General features: G+C 44.3%; 1 protein-coding gene across 2 annotated transcripts in view; it reads left to right on the top strand.

Annotated features, from left to right (window-relative positions):
* The window catches only part of LOC134336923 (SH2B adapter protein 2), a 174,866-nt gene that overhangs the window by 91,943 nt on the left and 57,744 nt on the right, over positions 1–25,179 (top strand). For both annotated transcript variants that reach the window (XM_063031572.1, XM_063031571.1), the window contains one exon: positions 11,935–12,014. In XM_063031572.1, the coding sequence (XP_062887642.1) occupies positions 11,935–12,014 (80 nt within the window). The remainder of the gene's footprint in view (positions 1–11,934; positions 12,015–25,179) is intronic.

Raw genomic sequence — 25,179 nt, 5'->3', positions numbered from 1 at the left:
CAAAAAGGGCCCATTAATATATAAATGTCAAGTTGGAGCTCATCTTGAACTTCTCTGTCACTCACGCACTAAGCCCTCGGTCTGCATGAGAGCACTTATCATCTTCCAAACGTTGCTCACAATCCATCTCGAACAAACGAGTCTCTCATCAGTTTGCACCCTACGACCGGTCCTCCCCAGCATCTTCTCTCTTCATCTCCTGCCGAACAAAAGGACCCAGTTGTCAGGCACACAACACAAAAACACACTCCCCTCATTGATTGGTTGACATTCCAAAGCACCTGTAATCTCTAACTATAACCCAAACACTGCTTCTACAGAAAGGCCATAATGTTAGCAGTGAAACTTTTCCCAGGGTGTTACACTCTCCCCCCACCAAAATTAGTCATATCCTCATGATGTTGAGATAATTTCTCACTCCTTCATACAAAGCACAAAGTCCAACCCATATGTAAATGGCAGTGACCAAGGGGATAGGTGCCACACTCTGTTCCCCAGGTGTGACATAAGCCAGTCTGTCTGGGGGTCTCCTTACTCTTTGGGACCTCCTTACCCCATCATCAGACACTCCATGGACTCGTTCCTGTCTGCCTGGGGAGGCCATAATAAATGAAATACTTCTCCACTGGCCAAACGGTGCCTATGCATGGGTCATCTCACTGAGCAGCTGCCACTTCCCCAGGACTCAATTCCAGCAACTGCTTTGTCTTCAGAGCAGTTGGGTTGCTGTAAGCCTGTGGAATGGTACCATCAGAAGTTCCCAAATGATCTAACGCTCAATTCTGCCCTTGCCTTTCCTTAGAGGGAATTGCAGCTCCACCCGTAAGACTATGTGCCCAACATAGTTGACAGACATCTTGCAGAACTGGCACTTGTTCAGAGAAAGTTTGAACCCTTCAGCTTTTAGGTGGCCCAGCACCTTCAGTAGCTTCGCTTCATGTTCCTCCAAGTTGGACCCAAACACTGTGAGATCATCCAGGTACAGCAACACCTCAAGCAAGTTCATATCCCCTACCGTTTTCTCCATGATATGCTGGAAGGTTGCCAGGGCTCCTGATAATGCCTTGGGGCATCCCTTCAAACTGGAAGAGTCCCAATGGACATATAAAGGCTGTCTTCTCTTTGTCGGCCTCACTCATGGGGATCTGGTAATATCCACTCCTCAAGTCCAGCACACTGAACCACTTCACACCACTCAGACAGGCCAGCGCATCCTCGATTCTCGAGACCATATACTGGTCGGTGACAGTATGCCTTTTCAAAGTCCAATAGCCCACACACATCCATATCTTCCCACTTTTGGAGACGTGTAAGGGCTTCTTGACTCAGTGACAATCCCAGTTTCCTTCAGTTTCCACAAATGCTGCTGAGCGTCTTCCACCTCTGCAGGTGCCAGTCGCCATCACCTTTCTCTGAAGGGGGTGTCCTCTGTCACCTGAATTATGTGGCGAGTCCTCGTGGAACAACCCGTATTGAACTCGCCAGCAGGAAAAACATCTTCCAGCTTCAACGTCTTCTCCATCAACCTCCTCTTCCAACCTCCAGGTACCAGGGAGTCCCCAACGTTGAATGACTCAGTAGTCAACTTCCCTTTTTTCGGAGAGAGTTTCGCCCCGGCTTGTCTCACAGGAGCACTAGACATTACCGTCACCGGAAAGAGGTGCACCATCAGTATTCCCTGCCTGAGGGTGACCTCCGTCTCTGAAGTGTTCCTGACAATCACTGTCATCCTCTTCACCTGTAAAATTGAGGGCTTCTACAGTCTGGGCCTCACCAGTACCCCAGCAGGTAAGCAGGACTCCTTCTCGTGGTCTTCCGGAGCGTCCACCAAGAGGGCCTCGGCATCAGGCATTCTGGGAAATCTGGGTTTTCCCGTCACTCTTGCTACTTCCCCAGGGCGTAACACGTCTGTGAGTTTACCACACAGTTCCTCGTTTATGCTCATCATCCAGTCTGATGCGGCCACGCACTTCCTCAAAAGCAGCTTGAGGAATGGACAATGTTTTCAGAAAGTGCTTTCCAACTTTCTCCTTACAGGCTCCCACTATCCTCCTCACAATAGGAGTATTTGTCCCCACAAGAAGCGAAGCTTCACCCTTCTCGACCGCGTTCAGACAAACCAACACTAATGTACCAAGGACCTCAGGTATTCCCACATCTGCCTTTGAAAACTCCAGATTCAATGAAAAAAGTAGCGTCATACAGATAGTCATCCGTACTAAGACCGCAGATCTCTAGCACACTGAGTGGCATCAGTGGTAAATACGTCAAATACCGGTTGTAAAACAAACAGTAGAGAAGAATAACGTGAGAGCCATGTCAAGTATGGGTCTCTCATCAATATCCTCAATCCGTAGCGATACACTACAGTTTGGCCCCACTAATCTTCAGGAATAGGTTTTTTGCTTTCGGGTGTTCCTTGATATATTGCTGGGAAGGTGTTCCCCCCAAGACACCTGGCCATTTTTTCACTGGGTCTCTCCGTTTAGGTACCCAGGGGCTCACTCTCTGAGGGTTGTCCTGCCCTCACACTCCCGCCTGAAGTGCCTCTCTTCACCATAGTTATAACAGACAATACTGGTCGCTCTGCTTCTTGCGGACTCTGTTCACAAGCAGCCCTCTGCTTAGTCCATCCCCTCATGGGGTCTGACTCCCTGTCGGCTTTTTTGTGTGGGGTAGCTGCAACTGTGGCTGTGTGCCTTTCGCAACTTGGTCCATTCTTAATTGATTCACCTCAGCTGTTTGAATGCCCCCCACACTGCAGGCAACTGTGCCTCTAGCCAAAAAATGTAGGTGGAAAGTTTCTTCCCCTTCTCCTGAAACATGTTCCAAAACCCCGTCATAAGCTCCATTGGGCTTCCTGTCGCTCCAAAAACATTTTCTAGCAATTGCATGTCGCCCGCAGAAGTAGCAAAAGGGTTCTGTGTCTTTAAGGATCTCACTACGTCAGCAGCTGGCCCCCTCAAACTCTCTACCAATCGCTGTCTTTTCACGTCATCAGAGCTCTGCTACTCATCTAACATCTGGGAGGTCTGCTCTGCACAAGGCTCATACTCCTCTTCTCCTTTAGGGGTGGGCCTCATTCCTGAAAAAATCCTGAGCCTACGACAACTGGGACTTTGCCATTGATTCGCCAGGGAGGTAAGGGCTGATACCAACTCAGAATGCTTACACCTCGCTGGAGGGCTCATTAGACCCTCCACATCAGCCAACTCCTTCCTTTTGCTCCACAGAAACGAGAGCAATTTGTCTTTAAAGTCTCCACCACCAGCTATAGGAAACTCAGCTTCCGATTCAGCACCCAGAAAGTATGGACAGTCCACGGCCCCCCTCCTCTCTCGGGGTCGCAATAGTACCAGGCAGACTCACTGCCGTTATGCCAGCGCTAGTCTGAACCAAAACAAGTCGTTGCCCGCCATTTTGTCAAACCTCCACTCCATGATTGTAACTGTTCCTAATGCTTTAACGGTACTTCAAGTCTGAATTAACAGTTGATTGGGGCTATGAATGTCTCCCGCACTCATCCGTTACTGGTAACCCTGTGGATTCATACCACCACTCAACCCCTGCAGCGTCCATAACCATGTATCTTAATTACTTTACCCAACAATAGTTTAACACAGTCTTCAATGCAACCCACTGGATCAATGCTCAGGGCAGTCACACAGCATCCAACGACGTCGATCCTGGATGAGCCCCCGCATTGAAATCACGTGGATTCCTTGGCTGCGCAAGTCTAGGGAATACACACTCTGGTCCCACCAAACCCATGAGATTGAGATGGCTTGTGTGGATGCTGTGTAATTTGCTACCTTGTTACACCTCAGTGCCAAGAAGTAACAGCCAGTACACTGCATACGATTAAAGGAATTATAAGAAAAGAAAGAAAACAAAACAAAAAGGGCCCATTTTAATTAAACAAGCAAATGTGCACAAGTTGGAGCTCAACTTGAACTTGAAAGTCACTTACGCGCTGCGCCCCCTTGTGAACGTTGCTCGCAATCCATATTGAACAAACAGGTCCCCCACTGGGTTGTATCCTATCAACACACATCAAAGTTGCTGGTGAACGCAGCAGGCCAGGCAGCATCTCTAGGAAGAGGTGCAGTCGACGTTTCAGGCCGAGACCCTTCGTCAGGACTAACTGAAGGAAGAGCTAGTAAGAGATTTGAAAGTTGGAGGGGGAGGGGGAGATCCAAAATGATAGGAGAAGACAGGAGGGGGAGGGATGGAGCCAAGAGCTAGACAGGTGATTGGCAAAAGGGATACGAGAGGATCATGGGACAGGAGTTCTGGGAAGAAAGACGGGGGGGACCCAGAGGATGGGCAAGGGGTATATTTAGAGGGACAGAGGGAGAAAAAGGAGAGTGAGAGAAAGAATGTGTGTATAAAAATAAGTAACAGATGGAGTATGAGGGGGAGGTGGGGCATTAGCGGAAGTTAGAGAAGTCGATGTTCATGCCATCAGGTTGGAGGCTACCCAGACGGAATATAAGGTGTTGTTCCTCCAACCTGAGTGTTATAAAAATAAGTAACAGATGGGGTATCGCTCAGGTTGGAGGATCAACACCTTATATTCCGTCTGGGTAGCCTCCAACCTGATGGCATGAACATCGGCTTCTCTAACTTCCGCTAATGCCCCACCTCCCCCTTACACGTACCCCATCTGTTACTTATTTTTATACACACATTCTTTCTCTCACTCTCCTTTTTCTCCCTCTGTCCCTCTGAATATACCCCTTACCCATCCTCTGGGTTCCCCCCCGCCCCACCTCCTTGTCTTTCTTCCCGGACCTCCTGTCCCATGATCCTCTCGTATCCCTTTTGCCAATCACCTGTCCAGCTCTTGGCTCCATCCCTCCCACTCCTGTCTTCTCCTGTTATTTTGGATCTCCCCCTCCCCCTCCAACTTTCAAATCTCTTACTCACTCTTCCTTCAGTTAGTCCTGACGAAAGATCTCGGCCTGAAACGTCGACTGCACCTCTTCCTAGAGATGCTGCCTGGCCTGCTGCGTTCACCAGCAACTTTGATGTGTGTTGCTTGAATTTCCAGCATCTGCAGAATTCCTGTTGTTTGGGTTGTATCCTATGACTGGTTCTCCACAGCATCTTCTTTCTTCATCTCCCGCCAAACAAAAAGACCCAGCTCACACTGGTGTCAGGCACACAACACAAAAACAGACTCCTCTCATTGAATGGCTCACATTCCAAAGCTCCTGTAATCTCTAACTATAACCCAAACACTGCTTCCACCAAAAGACCATTACGTTAGCAGTGAAACCTTTCCCAAGGTGTTGCACACAACTTCCCATGCACAAAGCCATGTTGACTATCCCTAATTAGTCCCTGTTCATCCAAGTACTTCTATATCTGGTCCCTTAGAATAACTTGCAATGACTTTCCCACTATTGATGTCAGGCTCTCTGGCCTATAATTTCCTGACTTATTGTAGAGCCTTTTTGAAAAGCGAAACATCACTAGCTCCCCTCCAATCCTCAGGCACCTCACCCGTGGCGAAGGATGTTTTAAATATCTTTGCTTGAGCCCCTGCAGTTTCTGCACTAGCCTCCCACAGGGTCTGATGGAACAACTTGTCAGGCCCTGGGGACTTATGCACCCTAATTTGCCTCAAGACAACAGGTACAACCTCTATAATCTGTCTAGGGTCCATGGCATCATTGGCTGCATTGATTCACATAGATAGACTCTGTGTCTGTCTCCTGAGTATATACAGAAGCAAAGAATCCATTTAAGATCTCCCCCATCTCCTTTGACTCTATGCATAGATTTACTAGCTTATCTTAAATGCCAAGCGACTGAACCTTCTTGACGAACCTCCCATACTGGATCTCTGATCTTCCAGAGGACCAGTTTTGCTCCTTGCTATCCTTTTGCCCTTAATGTATCTGTAGAAGACCAGAGGATTCGTCTTCACCTTGTCTGCCTGAGCAACCTTTTAGCCCTCCTGATTTCATTCTTAAGTTTTCTTTTGCATTTCTTATACTCCCCATTTACCTAATTCGCTCCTGCTTCGCCTGTATTTGCTATGAACCTTTTTTTTAAACCATGGCCTCAATCCAATGTTCTTTGGTTCCAAGGTGTCCTGTTTCATTCCCTAATAGGAGATCTGGTATCACACTCTAACTCATTGGGACCTTTGTGTCCCAATTAAGGAAACTTTCCTGAACATATTTGACACATTCTTTCCCATCCTGCTCTTTTATAGTATGGGAGCCTCATAAGACCATAAGACATAGGAGCAGAATTAGGTCATTTGGCCCATTGAGTCTGCTCCAAAATTCGATCATGGCTCCTCAGCCCCACTCCCCGGCCTTCTCCCCATAACCTTTGATGCCATGTCCAATCAAGAACCTGTCAAGCTCTGCCTTAAATACACCCAATGACCTGGCCTCCACAGCTGCCTGTGATAACAAATTCCACAAATTCACCACCCTCCAACTGAAGAATTTTGTCCACATCTCTCTTTTAAATGGACGCTCCTCTATCCTGAGGCTGTGCTCTCTTGTCCTAGACTCTCCCACCATGGGAAACATTCTTTCCACCTCTGCTCTGTCTGGGCCTTTCAGCATTCAAAAGGTTTCAATGAGATCCCCCCTCATCATTCTAAATTTCAGCGAGTACAGACCTAGAGCTATCAAATGTTCCTCAAATGATAACCCTTTCATTTCTGGAATCATCCTTGTGAACCTCCTCTGAATCCTCTCCAATGCCAGCACATCTTTTCTTAGATGAGGAACCCAAACCTGTTCACAATCCTCAAGGTGAGGCCTCACCAGTGCCTCATAAAGCCTCAGCATCACGTCCCTCCTCTTATATTCTCGACCTCTTGAAATGAGTGCTAACATTGCATTTGCCTTCCTCACCACCGACTGAACCTGTAAGATAACCTTTAGGGTGTTCTGCACAAGGACTCCCAAGTCCCTTTTGCATCTCAGATATTTAGATTTTCTCCCCGTTCAGAAAATATTCTGTACATTTATTTCTACTACTAAGGTGCATGACATTTTCCAAAATTGTATTTCATTTGTCACTTTCATGCCCATTCTCCTAATTTGTCTGTGCTTCTGCAGCCTACCTGTTTCCTGAACTCTACCTGTCCCTCCACCAATCTTCATATCATCTGCAAACTTAGCAACAAAGCCATCATCGAAATCATTGATATACACCATAAAAAGAAGCAGTCCTGACACTGACCCCTGTGGAACACCACTAGTCACAGGCGCCTAGCCAGAAAAGGATCTTTTCATTCCCACTGACTGCCTCCTACCAATCAGCCAATGTTCTAACCGTGCCGGAAACTTTCTTGCATTACCATGGGCTCTTAACTTGGTAACCAGCCTCCAGTGTGTCACCTTATCAAAGGCCTTCTGAGAGTGCAATCCTACTTGTAATCTCCTTGAGGAATTCCTATGGGTTTTTCAGGCACTATTTGTCCTGAAGGAAACCTTGCTGACTTTGTCCTATCTCATCCTGTATCACTAAGTACTCCGTAACCACATCCTTAACAATTGAATCCAATATCTTCCCAACCACTGAGGTCAGGCTAACTGGTCTATAATTTCTTTCTGCTGCCTTCCTCCTTTCATAAAGGGCTTCAAGTTCCTGGATCATTGGGGCATCTTCTGGTGAAGCACGACCCCAAAAAGGACAGGTTACAGCTGAACCCAAAGGGGTCCAATATCTCAGCAGGCAGTTTTAATACAGCTTTTAGGGAGGGTTTAAACTAATTTGGTAGGGGGATGGGATCAGGAGTGATAGGGCTGAGGAAGAGGAAAACAGAAATAAATCAAAGATAGCGTGCCACAGAGATGATAGAAAGAACAGACAGGAGATGAGGCATAATCGCAGCCAGTGGGATGACTTACAGGGCAATAGAGGCATGGTGCAGTTAAAACAGAAAGCAACAAATGCTGGACTGAAGGTGTTGTATTTGAATGTGTGCAGCATAAGAAATGAAATGGAGGATCTTGAAATTCAGCTACAGATTGGCAAGTATGACGTTGTGGCCATCTCTGAAACTTGGCTAAAGGATGGCTGCCATTGGGAGTTGAATGTCCAAGGATATATGGTGTATCGGAAAGATAGGTTAGTCGGCCGAGGGGGTGGTATGGCCCTGTGTATAAGAAATAATATTAGATCATTAGAAAGGAATGAAATAGGATCGGAAAGTGCAGAGTCTCTATGGGTTGTTAAGAAATGACAAGGGTAAAAGGACCCTAATGGCAGTTCTATACAGGCCTCCAAACAGCAGCCGGGATGTGGATTACAAATTACAGCAGGAGATAGAAAAGGTGTGACAGAAGGGCAATGACATGATAATCGTTGGGGATTTTAACATGAAAGAGGATTGGGGAAACCAGGCCAGCACTGGGCCTCAAGGGAGAGAATTTGTAGAATATCTAAGGGATGGCTTTTTGGAACAGCTTGTTGTTGAGCCCACTAGGATTGGCTGTCCTGGACTGGGTGTTGTGCAATGATCTGGAGGTGATAAGAGAGATATGAGGGAAGTGCAAGACAGATATATTCCAAATAAGAAGAAATTTTCAAATGGAAGAAGGACTCTACTGTGGCTGACAGGTGAAGTCAGAGACAAAGTAAAAGCAAAAGAGAGGGCATACAAGGAAGCCAAAGCTAGTGGGAAGATAGAGGATTGGGAAGCTTTGGAAAAACTTGCAGAAGGAAACTAAGAAGGCCATTAGGAAGGAAAAGATGAATTATGAAAGGAAGCTGGCAAATAATATCAAAGAAGATATTCCAAGGCGTTTTAAAGTATATAAAGAGTAAAAGAGAGTTGAGGGTAGATATAGGACCAATAGAAAATTACGCTGGAGATGTTGTAATGAGAGATGCAGAGATGGCAGAGGAACTGAATGCGTAGTTTGCATCAGTCTTCACAGTGGAAGACCTCTGCGGTATACCAGACATTCAAGAATATCAGGGAGTGTATGTGCAGTGAAAATTACAACTAAGAAGGTGCTCAGGAAGCTTAATGGTCTGAGGGTGGATAGATCTCCTGGACCCGATGGAATGCACCCTCAGATTCTGAAGGAAGTAGCTGGAGAGATGACAGAGGCATTAACAATGATCTTTCAAGAATTGATAGGTTCTGCCATTGTACCGGATGACTGGAAAATTGCAAATGTTACTCCGCTATTTAAGTAGGGTGGGAGGCAGCAGAAAGGAAACTATAGACCAGTTAGCCTGACATCAGTGGCTGGGAAATTGTTGGAATTGATTGTTAGGAATGAGATTACGGAGTACCTGGAGGCACATGTCAAGATAGGCCATGGTTTCCTGAAAGGTAAAGCCTGCCTGAGGAAATTACAAGCAGGGTAGACAAAGGAGATGCAGTAGATGTGCTGTACTTGGATTTTCAGAAGGCCTTTGGCAAGGTGCCACACATGAGGCTGCTTAGCAAGAGCCCATGGAATTACAGGGAAGCTATGGCATAGGTGGAGCATTGGCTGATCAGCAGAAAACAGAGAGTGGGAATAAAGGGATCCTAGCAACACATAAACATTGCTGGTGAACACAGCAGGCCAGGCAGCATCTATAGGAAGAGGTACAGTCGACGTTTCGGGCCGAGACCCTTCGTCAGGACTAACTGAAAGAAGAGATAGTGAGAGATTTGAAAGTGGGACGGGGTGGGGGAGATCCTATTCTGGTTGGCTGCCTGTTACCAGTGGAGTTCCACAGAGGATGGTGTTGGGACCACTACCTTTTATGATGTATGTCAGTGATTTGGACTATGGGATTAATGGGTTTGTGGCTAAATTTGCCAATGATACAAAGATAGGTGGAGGAGCGGGCAGTGTTGAGGAAGCAGACAGTCTGCAGAGAGACTTAGATAGTTTAGGGAATGGGCAAAGAAGTGGCAAACGAAATACAATGTTGGAAAGTGTATGGTCTTTGGTGGAGGAAATAAACCGGCAGACTGTTATTTTGATGGGGAAAGAATTCAAAATGCAGAGATGCAAAGGGACTTGGGAGTCCTTGTGCAGGATACCCTAAAGGTTAACCTCCGGGTTGAGTCGGTTGTGAAGAAGGTGGATGCAATATTGGCATTCATTTCTCAAGGTATAGAATATAAGAATATGGATGTGATGTCGAGGCTGTATAAGGCACTCGTGAGACCACATTTGGAGTATTGTGTCCAGTTTTGGGCTCCTTATTTTAGAAAGGATTTGCTGACATTGGAGAGGGTTCAGAGAAGAGTCACGAGAATGATTCCAGGAATGAAAGGGTTACCGTATGAGGAACATCTGGCAGCTCTTGGGCTGTATTCCCTGGAGTTCAGGAAAATGAGGGGGGATCTCATAGAAACATTCCAAATGTTAAAAGGCTTGAACAGATTAGATACAGCAAAGTTATTTTCCATGGTAGGGGAGTCTAGGACTTCAGGATTGAAGGCCATCCATTTAGAACAGAGATGTGGAGAAATTACTTCCGAATTAGTCTGATGCTGGTAAATCTGTGGAATTTGTTGCCACGAGCGGCTGTGGAGGCCAAGTCACTGGGTGCATTTAAGACAGAGATAGATAGGTTCTTGATTAGTCAGGGCATCAAAGGGTATGGGGAGAAGGCAGGGGAGTGGGGATGACTGGTTCAATGACAAACTGCTCTAAGAAGTCATCCCATAGGCATTTCAGGTGCAAAGTATCCTTTCTGTAAGGTCCCACCTTCCCTGGAAGAGAGCCCAATGATCCAAAAATCTGAAGCCCTCCCTCCTGCAACAACTCCTTAGCTGTGTGTTAAACTGTATGATTTTCCTATTTCTGGCCTCACCAGCATGTGGCATGGGTAGCAATCTTGAGATCACAACACTGGGAGTCCTGTCCCTTAATTTTGCACCTAACTCCTTGAACTCACAGTGCAGACCTCATCATCCATCCTACCCATGTCACTGGTACCAACGTGGACCACGACCACTGGCTGCTCACCCTCCCATATAAGAATGCTGTGGAAAACATCAACCTGAGATGTTCTTGACCTTGGCGCCTAGGAGGCAACAAACCGCTTATTCAGATCTTTCTTTCTGTTCCTCTAACCAACGAATCCCATAAGACTAAAGGTTCAAAAAAATAAAGTTCAGTGGTTCATTTATTATCAAAGTATGTGTGCAGTATACAACTCTGAGGTTCATCTTCTCTGGATAGCCACAAGACAAAGAAAACCATGGTAGTTGTTCAAAGAAAAAAAACATCAACCTCCCCCCGCACGAAAAAATCTCGTAAACCCCAAATGTAATCATAACATTTCCCTCTTGACATGCATTTTCTGTCTCCCTTTGTCATATATAGGCCACATTTTTACTACTGTTTGGGGGTCTATATATAAACTCCCGTCAGTATATTTTCACCCTTGCCGTTCCTTAGCTCTATCCACAATGATTGAATATCTTCTGACCCTATGTCTCATCCTTTTAATCATTTCATTGCATTTTCTTGCCAACACAGCCATGACAGTCCTTGCTGACTTCATCACCTCTACCCTTCCCACCTCTTTCACTTAGTTCCATGCTCCACCTTCCTCTCCACTCAGATTCCACTTCCTGCAGCCCTGTGCCATCTCCGTCCACCACCTCCCTGTCCCATCACTGTTTCTACTCTCACCTCCCACCCCCCCCCACACACACGGCCCTCCGCCTATCCCTTCCCCTCGCCTGGATCCACCCATCAGCTGGCAGCTCTTACCCACCCCTTTCCTCTCAATAATTTATGACATCTATCTCTTCTTTGCTGTCAGTTCAGGTGAGAGGTATTGAGCAGGAATTTTGACTGTCCATTCTCCTGCACTGATGCTGCCTGGTTTACGGGATTGCTCCAACATTTCTTGTCTTGTACAAGGCAGCCACTGCCTTGGATCAGGTGAACTACACGTGGTGACTTTCATGTTCTGCACCTTCCTCTGCAGAGACAGTGAAGAGGACGCAGAGCTGACCTGTCCCAGCAGAGAGTCATCCTTCTTCCCTGACTGCACCTGTGACTCCGACAGTGAGTAAATAGCCCAGCGTTGTGTTGGTATGGGAGAGGCTCCACTGCCATTGCGAGGAGGTTTTCCTGTCGCAGACAAAATTATCTGCTCTACATTAGCACAGTGATCTCCCTCTTAATCTGCGTGGTGGGAACAGTTTTGCATGGTGTTCACGGCTCCAAGGTCCTACAGGACCTGGAATACTGCCACTGCTCAGTCCACGGCTCTGATTCTGCATCAATTCTTAGAGATTAATGAGTCCCTTAAATCTTGGAAGATGTCATCCATAGCCTAGAACATGTCTAGTGTATCCTGCACCATCTGACATCTATGATCATTGAATTCTCTCATTCTCTCTCTCTCTCTCTCTCTTCCCTCTCTTCTCTTTCTTCTCTTTTCCCCCTCCTCTCCCCTCGCCATTACCCTCTCCCCCTCTCTCCCCATCCCCCCTTCCCTCTCCCCTCTCTCTGTCTCCCCCACTCTCTCTTCCCCCTCACTCTCTCTGCCCACCCTCTCTCACCTTCTATCCCTCTCTCCCGCACTACCTCTGCCCCTTTCCCCACCCTCTTTCTCCACCTCTCTCCCTCCTCTCTCTCCCCCCTCTCTCCCACTCTTCTCCCTCCTCTCTCTCCACCCTCTCTCCCCCTCTTCCGCCCCCCTCCTCTCTCTCCCCTCCTTTCTCCCCCTCCTCTCGCCCCCTCTCTCGCCTCTTTCTCCCCTTGCCTCCTCTCTCTCCCCTCCTCTTCTCCCCCCTCTCCCTCTTCTCCCCCTCTCTGTCGCACCCTCTCTCTTGCCTCCTCTCTCTCTCCCACCTCTCCCTCCCTCTCCCTCCTCCCCCTCTCTCTCCCCTCCACTTCCCCACCTCCCCCTCTCTCTCCCCTCTCCCTCCTCTCCCCCGTCTCTGCTCTCTCGCCCCCTCTTCTCTCCCTCTCTCCCCCTCTCCCTCCTCCCCACTTCCCCATCTCTCTCCCCCACTTCTCTCACCCGAGAAGCTTCCAGAATGGTATAAAGGAACTTGGGGACACATTGAACAATTGCACATATATATATATACTGTGACCATTAGAGACACACTGAACAGTTACATGTACATATTTAGTCATATCAAATAGAAACAGGCAATTAATTATTAAGTTGCAAAAATTGACAATGAAGACCTGGCTCTTTGTTGGCTTCATGGAGTACTCCCTGTTCTAGTCCTTCTTTCCTACCACTCCTCAACTCTTTCTCTTACACTGGTGCATCTTACACATTTGCAGAGCTTCATTAGTTTTTGTCACCTTCACTACCACTATGCTCTCAAATTCACTTGAACTATTTAGACCATAAGATATGGGAGCAGAATTAGGCCATTTGGCCCATCGAGTCTGCTCAACCATTTCATCATGGCTCATCCAATTTTCTTCTCAGCTCTGATCTCCTGCCTTCTTCCCATATCCCTTCATGCCCTGAGCAATCAAGAATCTATCAACCTCTGCCTTTAAATATATAAAGACTTGGCCTTCACAGCTGCCTGTGGCAAAGAAATCCACAGATTCAGCACTCTTTGGCTAAAGAAATTTCTCGTCATTTCCATTCTAAAAGGATGCCCCTCTACTCTTTGTCCTCTGGTCTTAGACTCTCTGACCATAGGAAACATCCTCTCCACATCCACTCTTATCAATGCCTTTCACCATTCAATGATAAGGCCTCATTCTTCTGAAATCCAGTGAATACAGGCCCAGAGCTATCAAACGCTCTTCATATGACAAGCCATTCAATCCTGGAAACAGTTTCGTGACTCTCCTTTGAACCTTGCCCAGTTTCAGCACATCATTTCTAAGATAAGGGGCCCAGACTTGCTCACAGTAATCCATGTGAGGCATCACCAGTGCTTTATAAAGTTTCAACATTACATCCTTGCTTTTATATTCTAGTGCTCAGGAAAGGAATGCTAACATCCCATTTGCCTTCTTCACCACAGATTCAACTTGCAAACTAACCTTTAGGTAATCTGGTACAAGGATTCCCAAGTCCCTTTGCACCCGTTTTTTTGTATTTTCTCTCCATTTAGAAAATAGTCAACCCTTTAATTTCTTCCACCAAAGTGCATGACCATACATTTCCCGACAATGCCTTCTGAAAATCCAAGTACACAACATCAACTGATTCTCCCTTGTCTTGTTATTTATTTATTTATTTTTAGATTATAAGGACACTCAGTCCTCGTTTATTATCATTTAGAAATGCATGCATGAAAAATGATACAATGTTCCTCCAGAACGATATCACAAGAAACACAGGACAAACCAAGACTGAAACTGACAAAACCACATAATTATAACATATAGTTACAACAGTGCAAAGCAATACCGTAATTTGATAAAGAGCAGACCATGGGAATGGTAAAAAAAAGTCTCAAAGTCCCGATAGACTCATCATCTCATGCAGGCGGTAGAAGGGAGAAGCTCTCCCGGCCATGAACCTCCAAGCGCCGCAAACTTGCCGATGCAGCACCATCGGAAGCACCCGACCGCAGCGGACTCTGAGTCCGTCCGAAAACTTTGAGCCTCCGACCAGCCCTCCAACACCGAGCACCATCCTCTGCCGAGCGCTTCGACCCTGCCCGGGCCGCTGAGCAACAAGCAAAGCTGAGGACTCGGGGCCTTCTCCTCCGGAGATTCTGGACCACACAGTAGCAGCAGCAGCGAAGCAGGCATTTCAGAAGTTTCACCAGATGTTCCTCCGTGTTCTCATGTCCGTCCCCATCAAATCAGGATTGTGCACGGCACCCTGCTTGACAAATAACAGTCCTCAAAGAATGCCAATAGTCTTGTCAGGCAAGATTTTCCCTTGAGGAAACCATGCTGACTATGGCCTATTTTATCATATGCCTTCAAGTACCTGAGACCTAATCCTTGTAATCAACTCCAACATCTTCCCAATCATTGAGGTCAGACTAACTTGCCTATAATTTCCTTTCTTCTGCCTCTCTCCCTTTTTGAAGAATGGAGTCATATTTGCAATTTTCCAGTCTTCCGGACCCATTCCAGAATCTAGTGATTCTTGAAAGATCAATAGTAGTGCATCCATAATCTCTTCAGCTACCTCTTTCAGAACTCTGGGGTGTACAACTTCTGATCCAGATGATTTATCTACCTTAAGACCTTTCATTTTTCATTTTTATTAATATTAAAGATCAACAAAAAAAATACATTAAGGTAATCAAGTCAACATGTTAATATATACAATGAAGAATCAAATTACCAAATAACTGTTTAACAAAGCTAAACAATATATCAATAATAATAAGAAAGAAAAAGTGTTAAGAATTTTTTTTAGGAAAAAAAAGAGCCCTGACTAACTAAAACAAAAAAATCCCTACTAACAAAAAAAACCCATTGGGAGCACAACCACAAAGCTATACGCCATATAAGCTTCCATAAAAGAAAATCATCAATCCGCCATCTCAAATCCATTTAAACAAGAATCAGAAGGAAACTATCTTAATTAACTCAAATCAGATGATAGTAGCGGGCGAATGAACCCCACCTTTTCTCAAAGTCAAATCAAGGATCAGAAGTTCGACTTCTGATTTTCTCCAAACTGAGACGTAGCATCAGCTGAGAGAACCATTGTATCAAAGTGGGAGCAGAGGCATCTTTCCATTTCAATAAAATAGCCCTTCTGGCCAATAATGTGACAAATGCAATTACATGTTGGTCTGATATAGAAATACCGTGAATAAATTGAGGGATTATACCGAACAAAACTGTCAATTTATTAGGTTGTGAATTAATTTTTAAAGCTTTACAAATTGTAGAGAAAATAGATTTCCAGAAGCGTTTCAATACAGAACACGACCGAAAAATTTGTGTCAATATAGCTGTCTCGGTTTTACATCTATCACACTGACTATCAACATTAGGAAACATTTTAGACAGTTTCTCCTTTGTCAAATAGTAATGATGTACAATTTTAAATTGAATTAAAGAATGACTGGCACAGATCGAAGAAGAGTTAACCAGCTTCAAAATTCGCAACCAATCCTCTGTTATCAAGGTCATGGTAGGCTCTCTTTCCCAATCTTGCTTAATCTTAAGTGAAGGTAATTGTACTGTTGTAACAGTAAATTATAAATTTTCCCAGTAAAACCTTTCACTAAAGGGTTCATTTTTAAAATAATGTCTAACAGGTCAGAATCCTGTACATATGGAAAATTACTTAAATATTCTTGTAAGAAATGTCTGACCTGAAGATATTGCAAGAAATGTGAGTACGAGAGAGAGTATTTAGTTACTAATTTCTCAAAAGACATCAATCAGCTTTCTTGGAACAGATCCATAAAGGAATAGACTCCTTTATTCCCCCAAAGAAGAAAGGTAGGATCACTTAATTAAGGTTTAAATAAATAATTTCGATAAATTAAACTAAGAAGGTTAAACTTTTTTGAGATTAAAGAAGAAACTCTGGGGTGTACAACTTCTGACCCAAATGATTTATCCTCCTTAAGACCTTTCAGTTTCCCCAAGAACTTTCTCTCTAGTTTACACACTTCATGACCCTTGACACCTGGAACTCCCACCATTCTGCCAGTGAAGACTGATGCAAAACACTTATTCGGTTCGTCCTTCATTTCAATATCCCCCATTACTACCTCTCAGCATCATTTTCCGGCAGTCCGAAATCCACTCTCGTCTCTCTTTTACACTTTATGTGTCTGAAGAATTTCTGACACTTTTCTCCCTTTTCTGGACCTCTGTCAACATCTCAGGATAAGCTATCCACCAACAATTTCTCCAACCCACCCCCCGTCTCCCTCAACTACCTGGACCACTCCTCTTTCACCATGTAATTTGTAAGGAACTCCTGGGTATGAGGATAAACTACATCCGGCTGTGGACCATTTGCTTTGGGTAATAAGGTGACCATTAACCACAGCTACCTCCAGGTCACCCTTAGGCAAGGTGTAGCACCTGTTAGCCTCCCTACTTCGGTTACAGTGAAGCCATGGAATGCAGGTGGTGGATGAAGCAGAAGCAAAGTTATGAGTAACACAATCGATGGTTCCTGCTTCTCAGACGCTGAGCAGTAGTTCCTTTTAATAGGTCAATGTTCAGGGTCACCCGTCTTGTAAAGACACTGCATCAGAAGCAAGCAAGGGGAAGCTACTTCTTGTATTTTATCCCTAGTACAACCATGGTTAATACATACACAAATGTAAAAGACAACAGCGTAAATGGCAGCCCACTTCCAAATAGTGCAGATACCTCACTCGGTACGGGATATGATGTAAACAGACAGGTGAGCCCGGATCGTCGTACCACTATTGTCCGCAAGAACAAGAGACTGCAAGTTGCCACTTGGAATGTTCGAACCCTGCACCAAGCTGGTAAGCTAGAAAACGTAAAATTAGAGATGAAGAAGCTAGAAGTCAGCATTCTAGGCCTAAGTGAAATAAGCTGGAAAGGCACTGGAGTATCCCAATCAGACGACTACAGGATGATATACTCTGGTGGAGATAAACGTGAAAAGGGTGTTGCAATCATCTCAGACAAGGAAACATCCAAGAGCCTGCTAGGATACTGGCATATCTCAGACAGAATGATGCTAATCAAACTAAAAGGACAACAAAACAACATCTCTATCATCCACAATGACAAGCTCAGAGGAAGAAATTGATGCCTCTACCACTCCCTAGACAAAGCACTAGAAGAATGCAAATCACAAGAAGCCATCATAGTCATGGGCGACTTCAGTGCAAAAGTTGGTGAGGGAAGAGAAAACCATATTGTTGGAGACCATGGATTGGGAGAAAGAAATGAAAGAGGAGAAAAGCCTATATCATGGTGTAAAACAAACAATCAGATAATCACCAACACTTGGTTTGAACAACATCCAAGAAGGAAATGGACATGGAGAAGCCCAGATGGGAACAACAAAAATCAAATCGACTACACAACAATCAATAACAGATTCAAAAACTCCATAACTCAATCTAAAAGCTACCCTGTAGCAGACTGTGGAAGTGACCACATACCATTCATTTGCAAAATGAAAATAAAGGTGAGAAAATTACAGAAACCAAAAAGATCAGAACCACTGGATTATCAACAATTACAAAACAGCCCTCATCTGAAAACAGGGTGAAAAACCGTTTTCAATTGCTGCAGGATGAAGGAGGCAAATCTTCCTGGGACATACTGAAGGAATCCATGGTTGTAGCTGCAAAAGAAACCATCCCACGAAAAGAATGGAAAAGTAAGAAGAAATGGATAAATGAAGATATAATACAATTGATGCAGCAAAAACAAACCATCTGACTAAGAGACAGCAAAGAATACAAACAACTTGATAAGACAATAAAAAGAAAATGCAGAGAAGCTAAAGACAGATGGCTAAATGAGAAATGCTCAGAGATAGAAATGCTACAAACCCATAACCCTGGAACAAAGTTGATGCACAATAAGATTAAAGAACTAACGGGGAAATTACCTTGCTCAGCAAGTGGATGCATCAAGGCAAAAGATTATGAACAAAGAGAAAATCCTAAACAGATGGACAGAATATATGAAAGAACTTTTTGAAGACCAAAGAGGAGAAAAACTGAACATAAAGAAGAATCTTGAAGGACCCAGCATTCTAAACTCAGAAATTCGAGCAGCCGTAAATAAAACAAAACATAACAGAGCAACTGGTCCAGGCAACATCGCTGTTGAAATGATACTGGCCTTAGAAGATTTTGGAATAGAGAAAATAACAGAAATAGCAAATGAAATCTATGATCATGGGGAGATACCTGATGATTTAAGTAAATCAGTGTTCATCACACTTCCAAAGAAAGAGGGAGCAACAGAATGTGAGTTACATCGTACAATAAATCTGATGAGCCATGTGGCAAAAATTATTCTCAGAGTAATTATAATGAGAGCAAGACGCTGTATAAAACCAGAGATTAATAAAGAACAACACTGGAACCAGAAATGCAATTTTCATGCTACAGATGATCTGTGAACGAGCCATCCAGGTACAAAAAGACATCTACCTATGTTTCATTGACTATACAAAAGCTTTTGACACTGTCAGACAGCAAGATCTTCTGGAAGTGCTTCAAGATCTTGACATAGATGGGAAAGATATACGTTTCCTAAGAAACTTATACTGGGACCTGACAGCATCCATCAGAATAGAAGGAGAAGTAAGTGAGTATGTGAGTATCATGAGAGGAGTCAGGCAAGGTTGTGTCTTTTCGCCAGACTTATTCAACCTGTATAGTGAAAATATCTTGAGAAGTATCAAAGACATCAAAGGATTCACAATTGGAGGCCATAATATAAATAACATCAGATGTGCTGTTGACATCGTACTAATTGCTGACTCAGAAACAAAACTTCAAGAACTGCTCACTATAGTGGTGGCAGAAAGTAATCGCAGAGGCCTCTCAGTCAACACCAAGAAGACAGAAAGCAAGGCCATCTCCAGAAAGACAAACATCCCAGAATGTGTGATCAAGATCAGAAATACAAACATCAAACAAGGCAACAAATTCAAATATCTTGGCAGCCTAATATCAAGTAATGGCAGGTCGACACAGATATCAAAAACGGAATAGCAATGGCGAAAGAAGCTTTCCAAGAAATGAAGACCATATTAACAGACAGAAAGATGAGCACGTGCACTAAAAACAGAATACTGCAGTGCTACATTTATTCTATCCTGACTTATGGAAGTGAATGCTGGACCATTTCTCCAGCAATGGAAAAGAGACCAGAAGCAGCTGAATTATGGTTCTACAGGAGAATGTTAAAAATATCATGGACCACACTCATCAAATGAAGAAGTTCTCAGAAGAGCCCAAGCAGTTCGCTCACTCATACCAACAATGAGAGGAAGACAACTCAGATTCCTAGGACACATCATGCGGAAAGATGAACTAGAAAAACTCATACTCTCTGGAAAGATCGAGGGGAGTAAACCTAGAGGAAGACCTCGGCTTATGTACATCAAAAGCCTAGCCAGGTGGCTACACATCGAGGAAATGGAAGTCATCCAAAAAACGAAGGATAGATCTATATGGAAGATCATGGTCACCAAAGTCCGCATCGGATATGGTACCTAGACAGACGGAATTTGTAAGGATGTCATTCCTTTCAGTTTCTCCATCTCCACTTCATCTGCTGTCAAGATGAGTGCTTCTACTCCAGGACCTCTGTGATGTCCTCCTTCCTCAGAAGACATGGCTTCTGTTCTCCTGTTGTCGACAAATGCCTCACCCACATCTTCTCCATTTCATTCACCACCCCCCACACAGGAACAAGTACATGGATTTCCCCTAATCTTCACCTTTTGCTTCACCGGCTTCCACAACCAGCGTATCACCTTCTGCCGTTTCCTACAGCTACAATATGATCCCATCACCACTTTTTGCTCTCTCTCTAACTCCAAGGTGTAATCAATCCTTCCCACCGCCCCTCCCTGATCCCTGTCACCTTCCTCTGTAATTGCAGAAGGTGTAGCAGTTCCTTCCTCACTATCATGCAGGGACCTAGAATCATAAAGTCATAATCACATGGAAACGGCTGCTTCAGCCCAACGCATCCATGGCCAGAGAGCTGCCTGCAGCCCTCTGCACCTCTCCTATTGAAAGGTTTTAAATGTTGCTAATGTGCCTGCCGCAAACATCTAAACATACCTTCCAGGTAAAGCAGAGATTCACTTGTATCTCTTCCAACCTCGTGAATTGCAATCAGTGCTCTTAGAGACAGGTTATTTGCTCTAACTGGTCCATGCCATCCAGGGTACCCTCCAAGCTGGTTCCAATTGTCCACATTTGGCCCATATCCTTCTAAACCTTTCTAATCCATGTATCTGTCCAATGTTGTTAATGTGCCTGCCTCAACCACGTCCAGCAAGTTAATTACACGCACTTTGTAAAACAAAAAGTTGCCCTCAAGTTCCTATTAAATCTCTCCACACTTAACTTAAGCCTGTATCATCCATTTCTTGATTCTCAACACTGAGCTTCATATTTCATCTTTTCTCTCTTTAGTTGCCTTCTTTTGGTATTAACGGCCCTTTCCAATCAATTTTGGCCAGCTCTGCTCTTGTGCCTCTGTAGATCCCTCTCCTGATACATCTGAATTTATATTCTCCCTGTCAAACTGCAGCAAGAATTTTATCATGTTATGCTCACTGCCTCCTAAGGGTTCCTTTTCCATAAGGCCATAAGATAACAGAGTAGAACTAGGCTATTTGGTCCACTGAGTCTGCTCTGCCATTTCATCATGGCTAATCCATTTCCCTCTCAACTCCAATCTCCTGCCTTCTCATCTTAACCCTTCATAACATGAATTATCACAAATCTATCAACCTCTGCCTTAAATATACTTAATGGCTTGGCCTGCACAACCACCTCTGGCAATGATTCCACAAATTCATCATTCTCTGGCTAAAGAAATTCCTCTTCATCATTCTAAATGGACATCCCTCTATTCTGAGGCTGTTCCCTCTAGTCCCTCACCTAGGAAACATCCTCTCCACATCTACTCTATCTAGGTCTTTCAACATTCAATGGGCTTCATCCCTCATTCTTCTGAATTCCAGTGAGTACAGGCCCAGAGCCTTCATATGGTAAGCCTTTCAATCCCGGAATCATTTTTGTGAACCTGCTTTGAACCCTCTCCAATATCAGCATATCCTTTCTTAGGTATGGATTCCAAAACTACTCAAAATATTCCCGAGTGAGGCCTCACCAGTGCCTTGTAAAGTCTAAACAATACATCTTTGCTTTTATATTCTAGTCCTCACGAAATGAATACTAACATATAACGTAAAAAGAAGCTGTCTCAAAATAGAAGAAGCTCCCTTTATTCCCACTCTTTGCTTTCTGCCACTCAGCCAATGCTCTATCCATGCCAGCATCTTTCCTGTGATACTGTGGGTTGTTAACTTGTTAAACAGCCTCATGTATGGCACCTTGTCAAAGGTCTTCTGAAAATCCAAGTAAAAAACATCCACTGAGTCTCCTTTGTCTATCCTGATTATCATTTTTTCAAAGAATTCCTACCAACTTGTCAGGCAAGATTTTCCCTTGAGGAAACCATGCTGACTTCAGCCTATGTACCTCTAAGCACCCTGAAACCACATCCTTTACAACCAAGTTCACATCTTCCCAAGCACTGAGGTCAGACTTACTGGCCTATAATTTCCCTTCTTCTACCTTTATCCCTTCTTGATGAGTGGATTGACATTTACAATTTTCCAGTACTCAAGAACCATGCCAGAATCTATTAATTCTTGAAAGATCATTACTAGTGCCTCCACAATCTCTTCAAGCACATCTTTCAGAACTCTGAGTTGTAGACCATCTGATCCAGATGACTCATCTACCTTCAGATCCTTCAGTTTCCCAAGCACCTTCTCCCTAGTAATGGCAACTTAACTGGCTTTTGCCCCCCTGGCACTCTTCAGCTTCTGGAAAACTGCCAGTGTCTTCCACAGTGAAGACTGATGCAAAATGCTTATTCAGTTCATCTGCCATTTCCTTGTCCTCCATTTCTACCCCTCCAGCAAAATTTTTCAGCAGTTCAATATCTACCCCCTCCTCCCTTTTACTTTTTATATATCTGAATAAACTTTTTGTATCCTCTTTAATATTATTGGCTAGCTTACCTTTGTATTCCATCTTTTCCTTCTTTATGACTTCTTTTAGTTGCCTTCTGTTGGTTCTTAACAGTTTCCCAGTCTTCTAATTTTCCACTATTTTAAGCTCTATTATATGCCCTCTTTTGGCATTTTAGTTGGCTTTGACTTCCCATGTCAGCCACGGTTACATCATCCTGCCTTTAGAATACTTCTTCTTTGGGATAGTATCTATCCTGTGCCTTCTGAATTGCTCCCAGAAACTTCCAAACAGTTTTGGCCAGCTCCTCTCTCATGCCCCTGTAATTACCTTTACTCCACTGTAATACTGATACATCTGACTTTAACTTCTCCCTGTCAAATTGCAGGGTGAATTCTATAAAATTAAGCTTTACCTTACGGTCCCAGATCAAATCTGGTTCATTACACAACATCCACCCAGAATTGCCTTTTCCCTAGTGGACTCAACCACAAGCTGCTCCAAAATGTCATCTGGTAGGCATCCTACAAATTCCTTCTCTTGGAATCCAGCAACAACCTATTTTCCCAGTCTACCTGAATATTGAAATCCTATACGACTTTTGTAATATTACCCTTTTTTACATGATGTTCTATCTTCCATTGTAATTTATATCCCTCATCTTGGCCACCATTCAAATATGATTCACATCAGGGTACTTTTACGTTGCAGTTTCCATCTCAACCCACAAGGATTCTACGTCTGCTGATCCTCTTTCTAAGGTTTTAATTTAATTTTTTACCAACAGAGCCACTTCACTCCCTCTGCTTACCTCTCTGTCTTTTCGATACGGTGTGCATCCTTGGACGTTAAGCTCCCAAATGTGATCTTCTTTCAGCCGCGACTCAGTAATACCCACAACGTCATACCAGCCAATTTCTAACACCTGCCTTATTCCATATACTGCATGTGTTCAAATATAACACCTTCAGTCCTGTATTCATCACTCTTCAATTTTGCATCCATGTTACCATAAGTTAAATTCATATCTCTTTCTAAACTTTTTGCTTTTTTATTTATTCTGGAGTCTTTTGTAACCTCTCCTGTACTCTCCTTTTACTCTCAGCTTTCCAAACCGTTGAACCTACTATTTAGTTTAAAGACACACTTTAAACCAGGGGTTTCCAACTTTTTTATGCTATGGACCCCTGCCATTAACCAAGGGGTTTGTAGACCCCAGGTTGGGAACCCCGCCCTCTGAACTGCCTCTCAGTCTCACTACACACTGAACCTATTTGTATACCAACTGCCTCGTCCTCTGTCCCATCACACTGGTTCCCATTCTTCTTCCCCATAGCTCTAGCAAACCTGCCTGTAAGGATTTTGGTCTCACTCATATTCAGGTGTAACCCATCCTTTTTGTACATGTCATGCCTCCTCAATGGTCCAGATATCTGAAACCCTACCCCCTGCACATAATTCCTCAGCCATACATTAATCTGCTAAATCATGCTGTTCTTATCCTCACCAGTGCGTGGCACAGGCAGCAATCGAGAGATTGCTATCCTTGATGCCTTGATTACTACCCTTTCTCTCTTCAGGACCTCACTCTTTTTCCTACCTCTGCCATTGGTGCTAATGATTTGCTGCTCACCCTTTAGAATGCTATGGACTCAATCTAAGACATCCCCGACCCTGCCACTTGGGAGGCAACACACCATCGAAGTGTCTCTTCCACGTCTCTTGTCTAGTCTAGTCTGTCTGTACTGTACTCCTCTTCGCCCCCTTCCCTCTGCGCAACAGAGCTAGATTCAGTGCTGGAGATCTGATCACTGCAGCTTTTGTCTGGTAGTCCTAACCCCCATCCACCCCCACAACAATATCCAAAGCATTCCACTTAGTATTGAGGGGAACAGCCACAGAGGTACACTGCACTGGTTGCCTATTCCCTTTCCCTCGTCACAGGCCTCCAATTCGATAAACAACCTTCCACCATTACCTTCTGCTTCCTACAAACAAGCAATTCAGTATCCAACTTGCCATGTGATCTAACCTTCCAGAACAGCATACCATGTGGAACCTTTTCAAAGGTTTCACTGGTTTTCATGTAGACAATGTCTATTGCCCTACCCTAATTAATGTGTAACAAATGATTACATGAAGCCACAAAGCCATGCTGACCTACCCTGTCTTTCCAGATGTTTGTTTATCTTATCCCTCAGACTCCTCTCTTGTAACCTACCTACCACAGATGTTAGACTTACTGTTTATCTGGATTTAAAGCTATTTACCAATCTAAAGCCCATCAAGAGCTGATCAAGATCCCCTGTAAATTTTGATAACTGTCTTCATTGTCTATGATACCATCTGTTTTAAACTGTTGGGGACTCCAGTAAGATGGGGTGTTGAAGATTAAAGTTAGTCAGGATTTTGAGACCACAGTGAGATGGTGTTGCGGACTGCATCAAAACAGAGTGTTGGGAATTGTGTTGAGATGGGGTGTTGGGGACTGCGTCGAGATGGCTTTGGGGACTGCGTCAAGATGGGGCGTTGGGGACTGCGTTGAGATGGCGTTGGGGACTGCGTCAAGATGGGGTGTTGGGGAG

Source organism: Mobula hypostoma, chromosome 23 (assembly GCF_963921235.1).
Source record: "Mobula hypostoma chromosome 23, sMobHyp1.1, whole genome shotgun sequence".
Classification (NCBI taxonomy): domain Eukaryota; kingdom Metazoa; phylum Chordata; class Chondrichthyes; order Myliobatiformes; family Myliobatidae; genus Mobula; species Mobula hypostoma.
Note: the sequence above shows the minus strand (reverse complement) of the source record. Positions and strands in the feature narration are given on the sequence as shown.